The sequence below is a fragment of the Poeciliopsis prolifica genome, unplaced genomic scaffold (assembly GCF_027474105.1).
Source record: "Poeciliopsis prolifica strain line A6 unplaced genomic scaffold, Auburn_PproV2 SCAFFOLD031, whole genome shotgun sequence".
NCBI lineage: Eukaryota > Metazoa > Chordata > Actinopteri > Cyprinodontiformes > Poeciliidae > Poeciliopsis > Poeciliopsis prolifica.
Window position 1 is genome coordinate 5667167 of NW_026562406.1, and position 18672 is coordinate 5685838.

Here is an 18672-nt window from a genome sequence, read left to right on the forward strand (position 1 = left end):
TCTTGTCATGCCATGTGGTTTTGTACACAAGTTAAATATTTTAAATAAAGTCAAACACGGTCGATTTTTTTTCTCTCTTAAAATGTTTTTAATGTTTTCAAAAACAAGTCACCAAAATAATTTTTGCACAAATACTTGCGATTTTATTACTCTAAACACGTGAGGACATTTAGAGCTCCATCAGGCATTGCTGAATAACAAAATCAAACAAAATTGTGGTGTCAAGCGATTGTGCTATCATCAACAACCGAGTTGATTGACACCAATTGTGTTTGATTTTACAAAAGAGAGGGGAGGCGGGGGGGCTGGTTGACCTTTGAACTTTGAACTTTAATTAATATCTTCAAAGCCAGAGCAGCACAAACAAATTTTGATGCATAAACAGAGTAGAGTTGATCGACCTTCTGGTTGACCTTCGATGACCTCTAGAAACATTTCTTAATATCTTTAAAATGATAGCAGCACGAACAAAAAAAATTTGCTGCACAAACGTAGCACAAACGTTAGACACCAATTTTGTCTGATTTGAGGAAGGTGGGGGGGCAACTTCACTCAGGTACTTGCCACAGAAAAGAGGAAGCTGTGGAGCAGGGCAGCGTTTCTCTATGTAGTACTTTGTTTCACTTGCAACATGAGTTGTTTCAGAGCGTATCACTGCAGCCTGTAGAGTGTTTATTGATGGTTTTTTATTTATACTTATATATAGCTTCTTGCCTTTATACTTGCACGTTTGTTTACAGTCTCGTACTCATATTATTTTTCAACAATAGTTTGCATAGTTTTTTATTGATAATATTTTTTCCCCTCACATTTGTTGACAAAGTTTTGTCAACAGTTCAAAAACGTTTTCACCTCTTTTTTGTAATGAAGTTGCATTAAATGGAACCAAAAGGATCCAGATCAGCTAATTTTTGGCTTTTTCTAGTGATTTCATGATGTGCACAATGACATACTTTGAAGGTACAGGGTAAAAGTCTTGAGAGAGTGCTACAATAATGCATAATACCCGATTCCCTTTTATGTGAGATGAAATAACCATTTGGCATAATTTTGGGCACATTTGGTCAAATTGTGCCAAAATGACAACATCGGCATACTATTCTTGATGGTCTGAGTCAAGCTTGTAAATATTTTGTGGAGTAAAAATCCACATTAGGAGCTTTAACTTTCTCTTTTTAAAATACACATTTGGGAGATTTGCCAAGTAGGAATTTCCATACTGCCAGAATATATAAGACCTACAAAAAGTAATTAAGCATAAGAAAGAAAAACAAAAAAAAGAAATCCTGAGAATTATCCAAGTGCCCAATGTGCATTTTATTATCAGACTGGACGGAGTAACTCAGTGGAAACTTGAGCAGTACTACTTGTTATGAATAATTGGGTTTTTTAAGTTGCAAAGACCATTAATGCTTCACATGCTCTTTGTGTCTCCATTTGGTGTCAGGATGGTCAGATTTCCCCGAGCATGCTGGTCTGCCTCAATGGCTTCAAAAAGAGACTTGAAATTTCCTGCACCAAAGCCCTGGAGAGGAAAATGAACAGTTTATAATTGTTTTCTGTGCTCAGTAGGCTAAGTAATGCGTTTCCAGGACTGTCCATCACCTGGTGATTGTGTCGCTGAATGACCTCCAGGAAAACCGTGGGACGGTCCTGAACTGGCTTGGTGAAGATCTGAAGTAAGTAACCTTTGTCATCATAGTCCACCAAGATTTTCAGTTCCTGGAAATAAAAAGGATTAGAAAGAACAGTTTGTCTGGTTAGCATGACTAAACATAGACACGAGTCACCCAGTTGTCCTCAGGTGTAGGTCTGACCTGCAGGACGTCCAGGTTCTCCACGATTTTGACCTTTGAATGTTTCAGATTCTCCCTCAGCTGATCGTAGTAAGTGTCTGGCACTGTCATAAACTCCGTGCCTCGCTCCTTCAGGTTGCGAATCTATCAGTAAATTGGATTTACTAGTTAGTCTTCCTGGCTAATATAGATTTCACACAACTCAGAGCTGTAGAGTCTTACCGATGTGACGATGTCTGACGTGTTCATGGCGATATGCTGCACTCCTGGACCGCCGTAGTACTCCACGTATTCCTGGAAGGAAAGAACTTTAAATCCACACATTTGTATTTGTTTGCTTTTAATAAGAGGCGACTTCAGTACACATGCCTGGATCTGAGACTTTCTCTTCCCCTTGGCAGGCTCGTTGATCGGCATCTTCACCGTCTCCTCGTAGTTCGCCACTACGATGGAGCGCAGGGCGCTGAATTCAGTCTGGAGCTGTTTGTCGTCCACCGACCAGAAGCGGTGAAAGAGGAGGTTCCTCTGATACCTGTTGGACCAGGAACCAACCAAAAACTGAGATCCTTAGAAATGCAAATCCAAACTTCATACAAAGTGCACAACATAACAAAACGTCAGGCACAGTTCTCTTTTACCTCCTCTGTTAAATGATTTCAAATATGCAGCTTCTGTTTTCCTCTGGAATATGCATAGCAAAACAAAGGCTTGTAAAACTTGAACGAACCAATGAGGTTGCTCATTTAGAGAACTGCCTCATTTCAGCCCTTTTCTGAATAATAGGGGTAAAAACCAGTTCCATATGTGAAGAACCACTGAAGGCCCTCTTAAAACTGCAGTCATCCAGACGCCTGGTTCGTGCCAGAAAAGGAGAGTTGCATAATCTCTCCCCATAAGCCCCTTCCCCTATTGTGGATTTCTGCAGACCGCCACCTCGTCCAGTTATGACAAATTAAGATGCGACCAGTCGCTACCATTCTACAATTGGAACCATCTCATCATCTGATTGGTTTCCCACAACGTGATCGATGAAGTCCAGTTTTCCACTCGGTCTGCAAAGCAACAGAAGGAAAACTCAATCTTTGGCTCTGATTCAGGGATGTGTGTGTTATGTTTGAAAGCAGGATGCCTCCTCACAGTTTGGGTAGTAAAGGGTCTTTGAACAGAGGGGGATGGAAGCCAGGCAGGAACAATCCCTTGTATCCTTTCCTCTCCACAAACGTATGGGTGGTATCTCCATACTGCAGCGCAAAAATCAAAAGATGATTTATGTCTTACAGGAACGATGCCTAAAATGCTGGGCTTGAATTTTAAAAAAATGCTCAACCTACCGTCTGAAGCACAGCCAGCCGGATTTTCCCGTTCTTGTCCTCCAGAGTGTGGGGCTCTTTGATGATAATTGCCCCTCGCTCACTGGCTTTCTGTAAAACAAAAAACAACAACAACACAAACTTTTATGTTTACCTTGAAAGAGATTTTCTGGGTAGCAAAACCTGCTGCTTTACCTGAACCAGGAAGTCACAGTCCTCCACTGTGAATGCAATGTCTTTCACTCCGTCCCCATGTTTCACCAGATGATCCCCCATCTCTGGAGAAAACAACGCTTTTATTAGCCACATAGGATCAGCCTTTGTATTCAGGGTTTCAACACATTCTTGAAAAGCCAAGTTTTGATGGTGTGAGTAAACATGGAAAAATTAAAACTGGATAAAATGCAAACCAGATAACTAAAACTTTTTTTTAAATTATTATTATTTAAAGCCAAAATCTTATTATTTGCAAACCACGCTATAACAAGTCCACCTTTAGTTAAAAAGACCAGGCAGTATAGAGTTAAAAATAAATCTGCTCTACAGCGAATTAAAAATCAGAGGTCAGTTTTAAGATTCCTGTTTCATAATTTCTGGAACGTAAAGCCCAGTTATTATTTGATTAATATTTTTTACTCAAATGTCCAAGATGTTTTAAAAACTGCAGCAAAAAAAAAAAAAAAAACAGTAGAAATTTGAGCCAAGAAAAGCACTGAGTTTTGAATTGAATAAGAAATATTTAATGATTTTAACCATCTTTAGTTTTCTCTCTCAAGAACATCTTGAAACGTCATTTGATTTTCAGCAACACTTCAAAAGGACGATCCTGGACTTAAAACCTGTCACCATTCTTGATCAGTGCTTTACCTTTGTTACCAGGATTCAGAGCAGAGGAGAAGACATAAATGATCTGTGAAACAGAGGAAACAGAAACCAGATAAAAGCAATTCCTTAATCTGACTTCACCTTCATCTGTCCTGTGCAGATCTACAAAACAGAATCTGCTAAAGGCCTCCTGACAAAGCTGCTGCTGGGTTTTGGAATCCCAACCAGTGTTTTTAGGACAGATTTGTGAGGGGATCTAAATAAATTCATCAATTGTGGTGACATCATCAATGCTCCAGCAATTATCCATCAAATACTTATTTGATGGATATTTATATGCTGTGATGCTCCCCCAGGTTCTCCTCACCTTCCCCTGTTTCACTGCGTGGGACGCCACATCGCGGCTGCCCGTCTCCAGGCCTCGGTAAGCCAGCGGCTCAAATCCCAGCTTGTTGCAGTAATACGATGCTGCCTGTTGACAAAAATGATTATTGCATCCCTTTATGATTGGGTACCTCAAATTTGGCTCGATTGCAAAGCAAGCTGAGTTTGAATTTGTGTGACACAGCTCCATCTACTGGTGATCGTTTCCCTTGCAGTTTGGGGGAAATCGGCATGTGGGGGTCCAGTAATAATAATAAAAAAAAGCCATATGTATGCAATATGTATGTGTGACAGCAATATGTATGCAACACAAATGTGGGGATTTATGAGATAAATTACCTGCTTTGCATTTCCGACCCAGAATGTTAGATGATCGAAGCAGATGAACTTGCCCTGCTCATGCTGAAGACAGAAGAAAATTAGGAAAAAAGGGGCTTTCTAATGGAGAACTTCTTTGTAACCCTAAATTACCCTAAATTGTTGCCCAAGTCCATTAGAAACACATCATAAAATATAAATTGCATTAAAATCTGGTTTTATCTTTGTTTGTCCGGTGACACATAAATAATAATTTAAACAATCTATATTCAGTACAACACAAATAAGCTGGTTCATTACCTTTTCGCCTTTGTCTGTGTATGTTGTCTGTTGCAAAAAGCAGAAAATACTGTTAATTCTTTAAAGACAAATGGCTAGAGCAAGAATAAACAGACAAATATCACATACATTTCCTTGTTTGTGATGGTTCACAGTAAATGAGACCCATAAAGTTTGATAAATCATAAACTTACCATCTTGCCTGCGTTGATTTGACCCGGCTGCCAGACTGAGACGCGCAGCAGATGCCTGAGTTTAAAAGGCGAGCAAGACGTTTTTGAACACACTCCCACCAATAAGGAGCTGGTATTGGTGGAGGACAGAGGACTACGTTTGCTGTTATACAATGATTACTTGGACAATATTTGAGTAGACCGGTTGGACTTCCCAGTCTCTTCATTCTCTACAAGAGCAGTAATACCAACTTTGACGCTTATAGTAAATATCACATCAAGTTTAATTGATATCAAGTTTAATATCAATCTAATGTCTATATCTGGGTTTTTTTTTCATCCAGCAATCAATAGTGTCTCTTTGCCTTAAAAAGCAGCATATCAGGTGATGCTTTAATAAATGACTATCTAATTTAATATGCTCAGAGATACAGTCATTGTCCACAGGTTTAGGATTACAGCGTGATTTTTCTAGAATAATTTGAGGCCCATGTGTTAGTGTTTAGTGGCAAGAGGAGGCTCACGCATCCTGGGCTCCCATTGGCTCTCCGGGGGTGAGGCTGAGCGAGTCTTCATGTGCCTTGAAATGCTCCCCATTCCCGTGAAATCCATCGTCCGGAAAAAATACACTGGTGTCGGTAAACTAATCACAAAAGCACGAATGCTGTCAGAGTCCACTGTGAGCTGTCCGCATGAAACTGAGGTTGATTTGACTTAAACTGTCAATTCACGTGCAGTTAAGAAGCATATTTTTCTATGTGGATGCTGCATTTTGAAGTCATAGCCTACTTACATACCTGCAGTGTCACTGTTTGGGTCACATGAAGTTAAATCTGATTCTATGGTTTTAACAAACTAATGGAGGACAAACAAATTTCTGTTGATTAGCAGCCAGTTCTCAGGACAGGATAACTGCATTTTAATACATGCAAGCAAACTCAGATGAAAATGAAGTAAAACCTCTCTTAAAAATTTTATTAAATAAAAATATATATTCTTTGGATATATATATACTGAGATGTCTGATGTTGTTCCTGGGATCTGTTGTAGCCACTGCTCCAGTTTGGGGGTTACTGCCCCGAGGGCCCCGATGACCACAGGCACCACTGTGGTCTTCACCTTCCAGGCCTCTCCAGTCTTCCCTGAGGCCCTGGTATTTCTCCAGTTTCTCGTGCTCCTTTTTCCTGATGTTGCAATCACTTGGTATTGCTACATCAACCACAACGGCTTTCCTCTGATGTTTATCCACTACGACAATGTCTGGTTGGTTCGCCATTACCATTTTGTCTGTCTGGATCTGGAAGTCCCACAGGATCTTAGCTCACAGCAGATTTGGTTCTTTTGTGCTCCAGCAGCAGCTTATTAATCATTTCTAAGAAGTCGAGGTTTTCCCCCTCAAGTGTTTCTGTCCCTGAAGGAGTTTGTTATTGATGCTGTTGCCAGGCACCTCACTGTTGTCATTAGAGACAGGTACACGCATCCAGATACAAGAACGCAGCCTTCTAGATAAAATAATTGCATGCCTTATGCAATTTCAGCTGTGGGATCATTTCATATGAACGTTTGGAAAGTGCATCAAACATTAACAGGTTTCTTTAAAAGAGGGTTTTTTCTGATCTTTAAGGATTGCTTCTGTTTTTTAATGAAAAAAAAAGCAGTTAATTTGGTTGCAATGTTGGTCTGAAATGCGTTATATTTCCCTCTGGGCCATAATCCCTGAGGTTTTCAGACTCTCTGAGGACATGCACCCAAGTCTGTTATGTTCGTCCCATACTTGCATTTCTCATCTCGTCGCTGAATCTCACCAAAAGCTGACTAGAAGTGAAAATGAGCGACGCAGCGTCAGAGACGGTTCCAGAAACGGGTCCTGCAGAGGTTGGACAACAGGACGACGCCGCCAGGGAAGAGGAGCACCTCTCCTCCGACAATCTGCAGGAGGAAGGTGCGCAAGGGAGCGGCGTAACGGAAAAAGAGGCACAGGCGAAGATGATGTCTGTTTTCCAGCAGGTGCGTAACCAGGTCAGATCGCAGGGGGGGTCCAAAGCCCCAAAGTGCAGCATGCTGGAGCTGGTGTCGAAAATCAAAGGCATAGAAACGGCGCCTGAGCAGACGAACAGCCAGTCTGGTGGCAATGGTGTCAACGCAGAGGAAGAAAAAGCAGCTGAAGCTGTAAAAATTGACTGCAAAGAGGAAATAGACTTAAGGTTGGAGATGTTGAGTAAAATGTTTGAGGAAAAGCTGGAAGCTAGTAAGAAGCTGCTAAGAGGTGAGTTCAAAGGTCAGATATCTGCAGTGCGTCATGAGATGCAGGCCTACACGGATCAGACCCTGAAAGACCTGGAGTGTAAGATGACAAGCGGTCCACCTGGCCGTCTCCAGCCACACGCTCCAAACCGCTGCAAGAGGGCGCTGACGCCGGGACAAAACGGAGGGCTTCTGCAGCGCCATCGCTGGCTTCCAGGCGAGGAAAGGTGCTGACCAGGACCCAGACCACCACCCTCATTCCCAAGTCGTCCGCTCCCATCATCAGTGGCTCAAAAAGCTCCCCAAAGGGTCAAAGTTCACTGGTGAGAGGTCACGTGCTGTCGCTGTCAGGGAACAAGTGCAACCTGGGCCGCAGTCCTCTGCCCCCGGCTCAGCCGCTCCTGCATCAACGCAGGAAGTCTGTGCAGGTGAAATGTAAGACAGGAAACTGATCCTACACCTCAAGAGAGACGAGGGGAGACGGTCACAAATCAACGCTGGAACCCTTATATTTGAATTATGTTGATTAGTTTCATGTTTTTGGTATTGAAACTTTGTAACCGAGAATATGTTTATAGTAAATTGTCTTGGAAAAATGTAAGACATTTCCTGTTTGTTTTATTTCATCCAATGTACTTTTATAGAACAATTTATCTCTGTGAAAAAATGAGAGAACGTACTGTAACTTAATGCATTCCCCCCCCCCCGAACAGATCAGCAGTCCTTCACACAATACACAACTTCAGATATTTGTGGAATACAGGAAACTGTTCTCATATGTTTAGCACAACCAGTTTTGGTCAGAAAATCCTGCAGCTCTGATCAGTTTCTGTCCAGTTTTAATAATGTCTCTCCTGTTTCATAATTTTTCTTAATAAAAATCTTTACTGTGCCACACTGTATTCATTAATTTGATGGAAAGGTTTTGTTTGGAATCAATGTTTATCATCGGGTTGTGTAACTCCGCCACATCTGAAAGTATTATTTTAATTCAGGGGATAACGTCCCATCGATCGATTACGTGGATTTAACTTTAACAAAGAATAACATTGGTTTAATCTTGTTCCTCTATCGACAAGTTTTAAGACATTTCTCTTGAAATGTCTTAAAAGGAAATAATTTGATTGACTCAGTGTGTCAGCAGATACCAGCCTGCTTCAGTAACATGCGGATTCCTGTAATCATTAAATGATCCCTTCACAAAGAAAAACATGGTCATTTTAGCAATCAATTCTGTTGTGGTAAATACATGATTTGACCAGCAGATGGCAGTAGTAATTATTTTACTACTGCCAGAATTATCTTTCCACTGTGGCACAATTGGAGATCAGTGTTCCCATCCTAACAGATGATCATATTAATTGTATTTATTGATTATATAATAATGAAATGTCACAAAATGACAGTTTGATCAGCACATCGTGTGACTTAGAGTCACTGAAATGACTCCAAAGAGCAACGTTGCCCTTTTCCTGTCTTTGTCACATTGCAGCCTAAAAGCTCACTTGAGTTTTTGGCTTTATATGTGATAGATTGACACAAAACACTCGAAGTGTGAGAGGACGGAGCAAACTTCTGGTTGTCAGATGAGACCAAAACGTAGCTTTTTGGGGGGTTTCTGCAAAACACCACATGTGCAGGGAAACTTTACATCACCCCAACTTTACATCATCAAACATAGAGAAGACAGTGAAACACAGTGGTGGCCTCATCATATTCACAGACCTCATCCTGTCCTTTCCAACTCACAGGCAAAGATGTCGATCTCCTGAAATGTCTTCATTTGATGGACATCCCAAACAACCTTGAGGTTGGAGTTGATGGTTCTGCAAAGCATTGCCTGTTCTGGGAAAACATACGTTTTATTTTATCCACAGGTACGCAACTACTGCTTCTTGTTGGTCCCAATGTAACACTTTTGTGGTTGTAAAATGTGAAACAATTTGAAGGGTGTGTGAATACTTTCCCGAAGGCAAGAGGATCAGCAGAAAGATGATAGATCTCTTCAACCCTGTGACAATTTTTTATTTTTTCCTTCTTTTTGGCCTTTTTCTCCCCCCCCCCTATTCTTTCATAGAGAAATGTTTTTTTGTTTTCAAATGGGCAAAATGTGTAATGTAAACCAGAGTATAAGACTGGTGTAAAGTCAGAGAGGAGGGTGTGCCTTTTTTTCTTTCTTTCTTTTTTTCTTTGTTTTGTTTTCAGCGTGTTGCTGCTCCCTAGCGGCCCAAGAGATAACAGCAGCTCAGAAGAAACTGCTTTCTGGATAAATGTAAATACCATGAAGTGAAAACAACCTGGCAGTCCTTACTCAACATAGTCATGACGAAAGCCGAATGACAAGCAAAAAACAAGGGCAATACTTTTGTTCATCTGTCTCTGTGCGTTTTTGTGGAGGTGTAAACTTGTTTTTGTTGTGAACTGAACACCTGAGCGCTTCCAGCAGCTGAACTGGCACTGGGACCAGAACCAGTGACAGGAGATGCATTTAGCCTCAGGAGCCGAGGGCCTCAAAGCCGGCCTCTCACAATGGACGGGATAGAGAAGGCTGTGAAGAGGACCTTTGTGTCTGAGGAACGTCGAGGCCTCCCGAACCACCGTATCCGGAATAGGGGGCTGGTGAGGGCTCGGGCTGCACATTCAGGTCTGGCCAAGCCAAGCCGTTCACGGAAGCAGCGTCTCCCGCCTAACGATGTCCAGCAGCAGCAGCAGCAGGAATCATTAGTATGGAGCAGGCAGGGAGAGACTGGTCTCTCCTGGAAATATTCACTGGTGAATTAAGTCTAATCTCAATGGATGGATGGATGGATCAGAAGATAACGGCATCAGCACTAAACCCCGCTCAGCTCATGCACAGGCCATTTTTCTCAAGGTCTGCACAATTACGCCGAGGGGCCACTTCCAGGTTGAAGCAGACAGATTACAGAGACAAGCTGATTTCATGGATATCCCTAACATGGTTACAATTTACAGTCATCATATGAGGGCTGGTGCGGGAGGGGGCCGGAGAGGGAGACCGCAGAGTGTGTATGGCAGCTTTCTAACAGCTTGTGTGAGGTTATGATTAAGCACGTTTTCCTCGTGAATGTGAAAGTCGTTTTTGATAAGGTTTGAGGTAATCTGAGTATTTTTTTTCCCCAAGCTCTGTGAAAACAAAACCACGGCCAGCTGAGGGAAACAGATATGGAGATAACTGGGAGTGGGAATGTTTTTGTTTTCAGCACTAGAATCACATACTTCAGAGGGATTGTTGCACTTTGCAGAGCTATCCGACAGGCTTAAAACTTTTCACGTTTCGTCACACTGCAATCCAAAAAAGGGTTTTCATTGGGATCTTAAGGGTTAGGCCAACACACAGTGGTGCATAACGCTTCAACGGCAGGGGAAATGATAAATGGGTTTTGACATTTTTCGCAACTAATAATCTAAAAAGTGCTGATTGCATTTTTATTCGCCCTTCTTTACACTGACAGCAGTTTACCACAAGCCATGATGGGGACTCAGCAAGCGTGTGGAAGAAATGCTTTGATCATATGAGACCAGAAGACCCAGATGTATAGTGCTTAATAATGTTTGCTCAAAACCAATCATTGCACACCACAACAAGAAAAAAAAACTATTGATGGGACGCTTCTGCATGGATGGTTGAGGTTGAGGTTGTTGAGGAGGTGGATAGACTGGCAGTAAACATGTTTGCACCAATATTCAACTTTAGACTGGCATGAAGGTTCAACCTGCAGCTGGAGCTGCAATGCCACGGTGTGGCGCTCAGAGCACGTTTGTATGTCCTAATGGTATAGTCAAAGTTCTGACCTGAATTTCTGACAATACTTGAACATATGTGTTCATAGATCCTCTCCAATCAAATTGGTGGGTTTTGTGAGGAAGAGTTAAAAAAAATTGTCTCTGGAAGATCAAAACTAGAAGAGACGTTGCAGCTAAAGGTGCTGAATAAAGAAGGCTGAAGACAAACGGACACCACTTTTTTATTTATTCATTTATTTACTTATTTTTTATTTGGAAAAGAGTTTTGAAAACTTAGAGACATAACATCCCAAGAAGCTCAGTTGAAATTTGTGATTGTAAAATGAGGAATTGTGTGAAGATTTGAGGTTTATCTTCACTTTTTTTGTTCTTATATATTTATATCCAGGCTGAGACAACGACATCATTTCAGAAATGACGAGCTTTAAATTTGCAGATAGCAAAGCACGTTTGAATTGTGTTTTTATGGAATTGTGAATGCTATACTTTGGGAAAACTGCCTATGTTAGATAAATTAACAGAGAAAAGACAGCGACAAAGATCTGTGGGGGCTGAAACGTGACATCACTGAGAAGTGGAGGAAGTTATGGAAACGTTCAACTTCTTCAGGTTTCTGTGTCGGGGTGGACGGACTTGTTTTGGTCGATCAGAGCCTCTGCTGTCTAGACTGGACCCGCGGTCATGCTTAGACTCAGACACCTCATGTCATTAAACAGTATGGCACTGTATTACCAGCACAATGTAAGCCTTAATCCTGTGTACATTTTGACATCACAGTGCTGTCAGCTTCTTTGTGAGCGTAAAAGCAGGGGGGATTTCCATGAAATCTGACATGTTTACCCAGAGTTTTCACCACGGAAATGAGCATCAAAAATACAAAATACAGTTAATTTAATGTATAATAAATAGGAATGGCCAAGCTAAAGTAATACAGATGTACCAAATATTTTTAAGGACGAATCTTTTCTATATTTGTGAAAACATTTTGACCAACCAGCTTTGACTGATTTGGCATTCTGAATGTTTTCCCTTCAACTGCAAATAATTTTACATTTGATAGTCAAACTGTGGCATGAGATTATAGCGTTGCCACTTTTTTCATGTAAGCCCCGTTTCCTGAAATGAATACAAAACATTTCTAGTTCTTAGAACTAGAATTCTATTAAAATAATTTCGGGAACATTTTTGATTGCGATGCCTCTGTTCACGCTGGTACAGGATGGATGTACGGATCTGTGCAGCATCCTCCCTCCTTCCTCTCTGCTCCAGTAGAAGCATCAGATTCACAGACATGACGGGCAGGCAGATGCAAAAAAGAAGAAGAAGAATGTTAGTGTGTTCATTTATATTCTGTGTGTGTCATCTTTTGGATGAATGCTACAGAAGGCTGGCGATGACAGTCCAAGCAGTGCGTCGGGTCTCTGTTTCCACGCATGCTGTAACTTTGGGGTGCATTTGTTGCTGCCTGGGTGGGATGGAACAGCAGGGAGATCTGAGGGAACGACAGCCGTGGTGTTTTGGTTCAGATTCCCCGTCTCGGTGTGGCAGCTCACACTGAGCTCACACTGATATTTGAGCAAGCACCATGAGTCCTGATTCATTTCTTCGGCACTTTGGACACACAGACTGATGGTGAAATGAAGGGAAAACAGGCAGGTTTTGTTTATCAACTTGTCGCCAGCGTGACTGGAAACCCGAAAGGTTTGTCTTGTCTTGAGCTGGAGAGTGTCTGATTGTATTTCACAACAAAGAAGTTTTACTTATATAGCAACGGTTGAACTACATGAAAAAGACATCAAAATAATAAATTAGCTGAATTATTGACGTTTGTTTAGAAAAGGTTTCAAATGGAAGACATTCTGCTTCTAGTCTCACCACCATTAAAGTGATAGTCTAAGATTAAGTTGAGATTTCCTATCAAGAGTAATATGTTAATATGTTGGCGTCTTGGAGAGGAGCAAACAGACTGGAGTGAGACTAAATGAAGACACCAAAAATAAGTTACACGCAAAGTGAGACATTAATTTCTTACAATCTGACAACAGAATGTTTTGGACGTTTACAGTAAAATTAGCCAAGCTGGAGTGATGCTGCCATGTATTTTTCTTTATTTTTATTCTGAAAATAAACTAAAAAAAAAAAATCTCACTTCAAAACCTTTATGTGTGTGGCTGAAGGTAGCCTAAAGTAAACGTGACGTGTTATTTATTGCATGCAAAAGGCTAAAACTGTTATTTAACTCGCATTTAGCAACTAAATAGTAACGACAGCCGTGGACCGGCAGATTTTATGTAGGAAAATGAACACGAACCAATCCAAACTCTCGCCACACATAATAGGAACAGGCCTCCGGGGCGCAAACGGGCGCAGACAACATTTAGGCGAACTCTGTGACCCAACGCAACAGTGGTATCTGAGGCGCCGTTGTCGCCCGAGGACCCCTGGTGCTTTGGTCAGCTGGCGTTTTGAGTGGATTTTCCCAAGGTGAACTTGTTTGCTAACTGCATCAGACAAGCTGTCAGGCCGGGTCATCTCAACATGTCTGACCAGTTCGACATGCATGACTAACCCCTCCCTGTTTCATTTATATTCAGATATCAGATGATTTGTAGGTTTTTTGTGCTATGAATATTCAGCATGAAAGCTGGATTGTTATTGCTAATTTCCATTTGTTGGAGCAAGAGGTGTCTGATGGAACCAGGTGCAGAAGAAGCGAGTGATGGAGCGGTCCAGATTCTTTACATGCACGTGATAAATATGCTGCAGCTCCTGCATCCATCACTGTAACCCTCCTGTGGTCTACCTCGAGATCAAATCTAGGTAGACCACTCCTACTCCTACTCCGTCTCCTGAAGACGGAGTAGGAGTAACACACGATCCGACCCACCGCCGAGACACAATAAATCCTGAGGCTTCACGTTTTCTCTGCTTTGCACATGCTGAGACTTCTAGAGTTGTGGAGCACAATGTGTTTCCTGCCCAGCTTTCTCACCTCTCTGCCCCAGTCTGTGTGGTTTTTTTTTGTAAATTTTTGTCTTGAAACTCTGCACGTTGCAGCATCTGCGGCACCCCCACCCCGCCCTCTCTTTCTCTCGCTCTAACTGCCACCCCCTGTCAGCAGGGACAAATATTGACTTGTTCTCCAGGCCAGCTTCTGCCAAGATCTGAGTCCCGCTTCCCCCCTGCCTGTGCCATGTCTTAAATGGTAATTATGTCCAACAGGACTCATCGCTGTCAAATCAAAGGACACCCAAGAGGAGTCGCTCACTGGTAATGAGCCTATTATGCTGTGACTATTTGGGGTTTTTTATCATCTTGATGTTTAGATTTGTAGTGATTGCAAAAAACCCCTCAGTTTTGGACAACTTTTAAGAGCTTTGAGGAGCTTTTAATTGAGAACACATGAATCCCGCGCTCCTTCTGGTTTTTGACCTGTAGGAGCCCTTAATGGAAACCCACAGGACCGTGTGGTTACAGTGTCATCAAACAGTTAAAGCCCCATAGTTAGGCAGAAATCACAACTGAGGATCGAATACACAAGCGCAGGATGGGTGCTGCTTTGCATAACCCGTTTACAGTCTGGATACTGGCCGAGAATCAATAGAGATTAGAGATCTATTAGTCTGAAGGTGTAAACCCAACACAAGGCTAATTCATAACAAAGCTTCGACCCTTTGGGGGGGGATACTTGACACTGAAATAACAGGACGGGGTAATGAAACTGATGTGAAACTACAGGTTAAACATTCACATTTAGTATCAGAACTTTCCCTTCTTTGTAAGATTACAGTACTCTTATGAAACACAAACACACACTCATTGAGTCTGGGGAGTCCAGGTTTGGAGCACATGTCTTTAATGCAGTAGTTAGTTACAGTGTTAAAAAAAAAATACAACATATACATCAGCTTGCATTTCCCCACGTTTAGTGCCGCAGCTACACCAAGAAAAACCCCCACTCCACCCGCTCCTGTCCCACAACATTTGTCAACAGCCATCTGTCTTTCTACTGCCCCCCCCCCCACCTTCCACCCCATACCTTGTTTTTTTTTCCTTCTTCGCAAACTATATAATTAAGCTGCAACACCTTTTCTCCTCTTACACCTCCCTCCCTCAGCCACCAGGCTTTCCGTTTGATCTCCCGGCTCACTGAATCCCGACAAGTGCTTAGAAAACAAAACAGCAAGAGACGTGGATGACGGAAGGGTATGAAAATACTGTACAGCCATATGTTTCATCCAGTGTATATAGGTTTCAGTTCACAAATTATATCTCCTGTGGGGAGACAAGAAAACAAAAAAATATAGACTTTTCTTTTTTCTTTTTTTTCCCCCCTCTCTCTCTCTCTATGTGAGTCTGAGGACCAGAGCAGCCGAAGAGCTCAGCCAGCTGGCTCTGGCTTTACAAGTCAGGACGACACACACAGCATCAACTTCTCGTTGCAGAACAGGAGGGACACACATTGGAATTCATGATCGAAGACAGTGAAAAGTTCAAAGTTCACCATGCCTCCTCACCAGCTTTAAACCACCAGCACATACAGTCTTCGTTCTGACAAGTGTTCCAGTGGTTCCAGCTGGGACTGTCCTGCAGCCACGCTTCCCTGCCTCGGTCTCTAAACCTTGGTTGCCAGAGACTGGATCTCCGACTTCTGAGTCTGGGCGCTGAGAGTGGACGACATGGAGCTCATCTGGCCGTGCATGGCCTTCTTCAGGTTGAGCAGGCACAAGCACTGGGAGCGGAAGCGCAGGTCGAAGAAGGCATACAGGAACGGGTTGAGGCAGCTGTTGACGTAGGCCAGGCAGGTGGCGTAGGGGTGAGCCAGCAACACGAAGCGCACGACACCACAGGAGTTCGGGGCCAGGTTCAGGTAGGAGAGGGCGTCCAGGCTCTTCAGCACGTGGAACGGAGTCCAGCAGATGGCAAACACCACCACCAGGGTGGTGATGATCTTGAGCAGGCGCTTCTTCTTCTGGTCCTCCTTGCGCAGATTGTTGAAGTGGCGTGTGACGGTGCAGCCGATGAAGCAGTAGAAGATGGTCATAGCCAGAAAGGGCAGGAGGAACCCCAAGGCAGATGAGGAGAGGCTGAGTCCAGCGATCCACAGGTTCTCGTGGCCCTGGTTCATGGTCACCAGGCTGAAGTCCATGGCGCATGTGGTCTGATTGTTGTTGAGGTCTTGCATGGTGGTCCTGAAGAGCAGCGTGGGCAGGGACAGGATCCCGGACAGCAGCCAAATGGCGCCGAGGGATGCCAGCATGGTGCCCCTGGAGCGCAGCTTGTTGCTGGACAGGGAGTGCACGATGGCCAGGTAGCGGTCAAAACTCAGGCAGGTGAGGCAGAAGACGCTGGCATACATGTTGACCAGAACAATATAGCTGCTAATCTTGCACAGAGCCACGCCAAACGGCCAGTGGTAGCCCAAAGCCGTGTACACAGCCCAGAGAGGCAGGGTTACCACGAAAGTGAGGTCCGCGAGGGCCAGGTTCCCGATGTAGACGTCTGCAGCCCGGCGCTTGGACTTGGATCTCCACACGGTGAAGATGACCACACCGTTGCCCGACAGGCCCAGGATGAAAATCAGCATGTAGAGCACGGGGATGAGGGAGTAAGAGGGCTCCCACTCCGAGAAGTCACAGGCAGTTTCATTGTCATCGTAATATTCGTAAGAGTCAGCATATTCCACAGTGGTGCCTTCCATGATGCAATGCCAAAACCGAACCAAAGAATCCTCAACAGAGGTAAAAGTCCAGTACAGTTCCCAGTGGAGAGAATCTGAGCGACAACAAAAAAAAGGTCTGCTGCACTGCTGGAGGAGCAAAGGGCGACTGAGAGTGAGAGGCTGCCGGCGCTGTCTGCCTTTTTAAACTCGGCCCTCTACACCCCTGGTTCCCTCCCAGAACGACCCCCTGCCCCACCCCTCCTCCCTAACCTCCCCCAACAGTAAAACATCTATCAGCTCTCCCCCTCTCCCACTGCCCCGCTCTCTCACCTCTCCTGGCACAGCCCTTCACTCTGCCTGCAGGACAAGGAGCCCCGCTGCAGTCCCCTGCAGACACTGACTGCATTTCTACATCTGCAAAGCGAACACTGCACCGCAGAGGAAATGAAAGAAATACTTGGCAAAAAAATAAAAAATTGTCATTGAAGTTAAGCTAAATGTAAGTTTCTAGTTATTAAGGTGGGGACAGCAGTTAGTCTATAATGTATTTTGAAAAGTTGCAAACAAGTTCTGCTGTTTGCAACTTGTTGCATTTGGATTTTTTTAATGAGTTTTTAACAGAACCAAAGGGTTCTGTTAACACAAAGTCAGGATGAATGCATCCAGTTCTGTCCATAAAAACAGGATCAGACTGTTTTTATGTTCACAAAAACTCTGCAAAACTGACTTGAGTTTTCAAATTCAGTTGTTTTTTTAATTTCACATTTTTATCAGGCGCTCATCCAGAAATTCATAAATAGGAAAGACTCTCTCTGTATGTTTGTCCTGCGGTCGGCGTGATGAGGCGCTTGAGGTCAGGAGGTCATGTGAACGGTTGTGAACTGAGTTTACCTTTTTTGCCCACTTCCCTTTCTGACCCAGCTTTCCCGACTTCATGTCAACTCGATATCTAAAGCAACCAAAATTGACAGAAAAAGAGAGAGAACACAATAACTCCCTCTTCCTGTGTTTTTTCTACCTCTTTAATAAAAATGAAAACTGGTTGCAGTTTTTGATTGACTTCAGATGCTATGTAAGCTCCCCCATGTCAGTGGAAAATCACATCAAAATGAAGCTCCACTAGTAAACGCTCTCTTATGCAGATCATTTGATGTTCAAAATGAATTCAAAAGTGCCACTTTACCATTTTTACCATTTTTACCAATTAAAATTTGCCACTATCAGTTAACTCAAAACACACACTGTGTAGTCCTTCAAATCTTAAAATATGGATTGCTTTAGATCATGAACTAAATTCCATTTCTGCATATTTACCAAAATGTTCCTGTGGAAAAACAATCAGAAAAAAAAAATATGAAAGATATCGACATGTATGACAGAATAATACATTTCTGACAAAATTTAAATTAAAAAAACTGCAAATATTTCCCAACATATGACCAGATTAGCTGAGCTACAGAATCTCTTTGGTATAAATTAGGGGACTTTCCTTTTGTCATCTTCTCCAAGATGTGATCAACTTGTCATAAAAGCATCTTTACAGCTTAATTTGCTCCATGATTTCGTTTGAAAAGGGAAAAGGCGCCTCTGGTCCTGGAACAAGTCTTGACATCTTAACCTCCTCGTTTTCCATCACAATCACCGGCACTAAAGGGCTGTTAAAACCACGAGTTGTGCCACATTTTGCATCTGTCACTTATCACTTTTTTTTAAATCTGTGAGTGCTTGATCCTTAATACGTGAAAAGACAAAAACAACGACATCAGAGTTGAGGCTGAGAGGGATCCTCTTTTTAGCAACCTGGGAGGGGCGTTATCTGTGACTGATTTTATTTTTGTTTTTTGTGACTTATGTAATTTTAAAAACTAAAAGATGCTTAAATATGGAAAAATTTAGTTAAAGTCCAGACAGTTTTT

General features: G+C 42.7%; 2 protein-coding genes across 2 annotated transcripts; both read right to left on the minus strand.

Annotated features, from left to right (window-relative positions):
- Window positions 1-309: 309 nt before the first annotated feature.
- hpdb (4-hydroxyphenylpyruvate dioxygenase b) lies at window positions 310-5167 on the minus strand. Its single transcript, XM_055050908.1, has 14 exons — window positions 5107-5167; window positions 4934-4960; window positions 4655-4717; window positions 4299-4403; window positions 3974-4016; window positions 3302-3384; window positions 3128-3217; window positions 2934-3037; window positions 2771-2848; window positions 2166-2328; window positions 2019-2090; window positions 1818-1940; window positions 1606-1722; window positions 310-1525 (listed from the first exon to the last, which is right to left on the minus strand). Exons 1-14 carry the CDS (start codon window positions 5107-5109, stop codon window positions 1415-1417), a joined length of 1182 nt encoding a protein of 393 aa, XP_054906883.1. The 5' UTR covers window positions 5110-5167; the 3' UTR covers window positions 310-1414.
- Window positions 5168-14698: 9531 nt separating this feature from the next.
- Window positions 14699-16911, minus strand: aplnra (apelin receptor a). The gene has a single exon (XM_055050479.1). It carries the CDS (start codon window positions 16793-16795, stop codon window positions 15710-15712), a length of 1086 nt encoding a protein of 361 aa, XP_054906454.1. The 5' UTR covers window positions 16796-16911; the 3' UTR covers window positions 14699-15709.
- Window positions 16912-18672: the final 1761 nt, after the last annotated feature.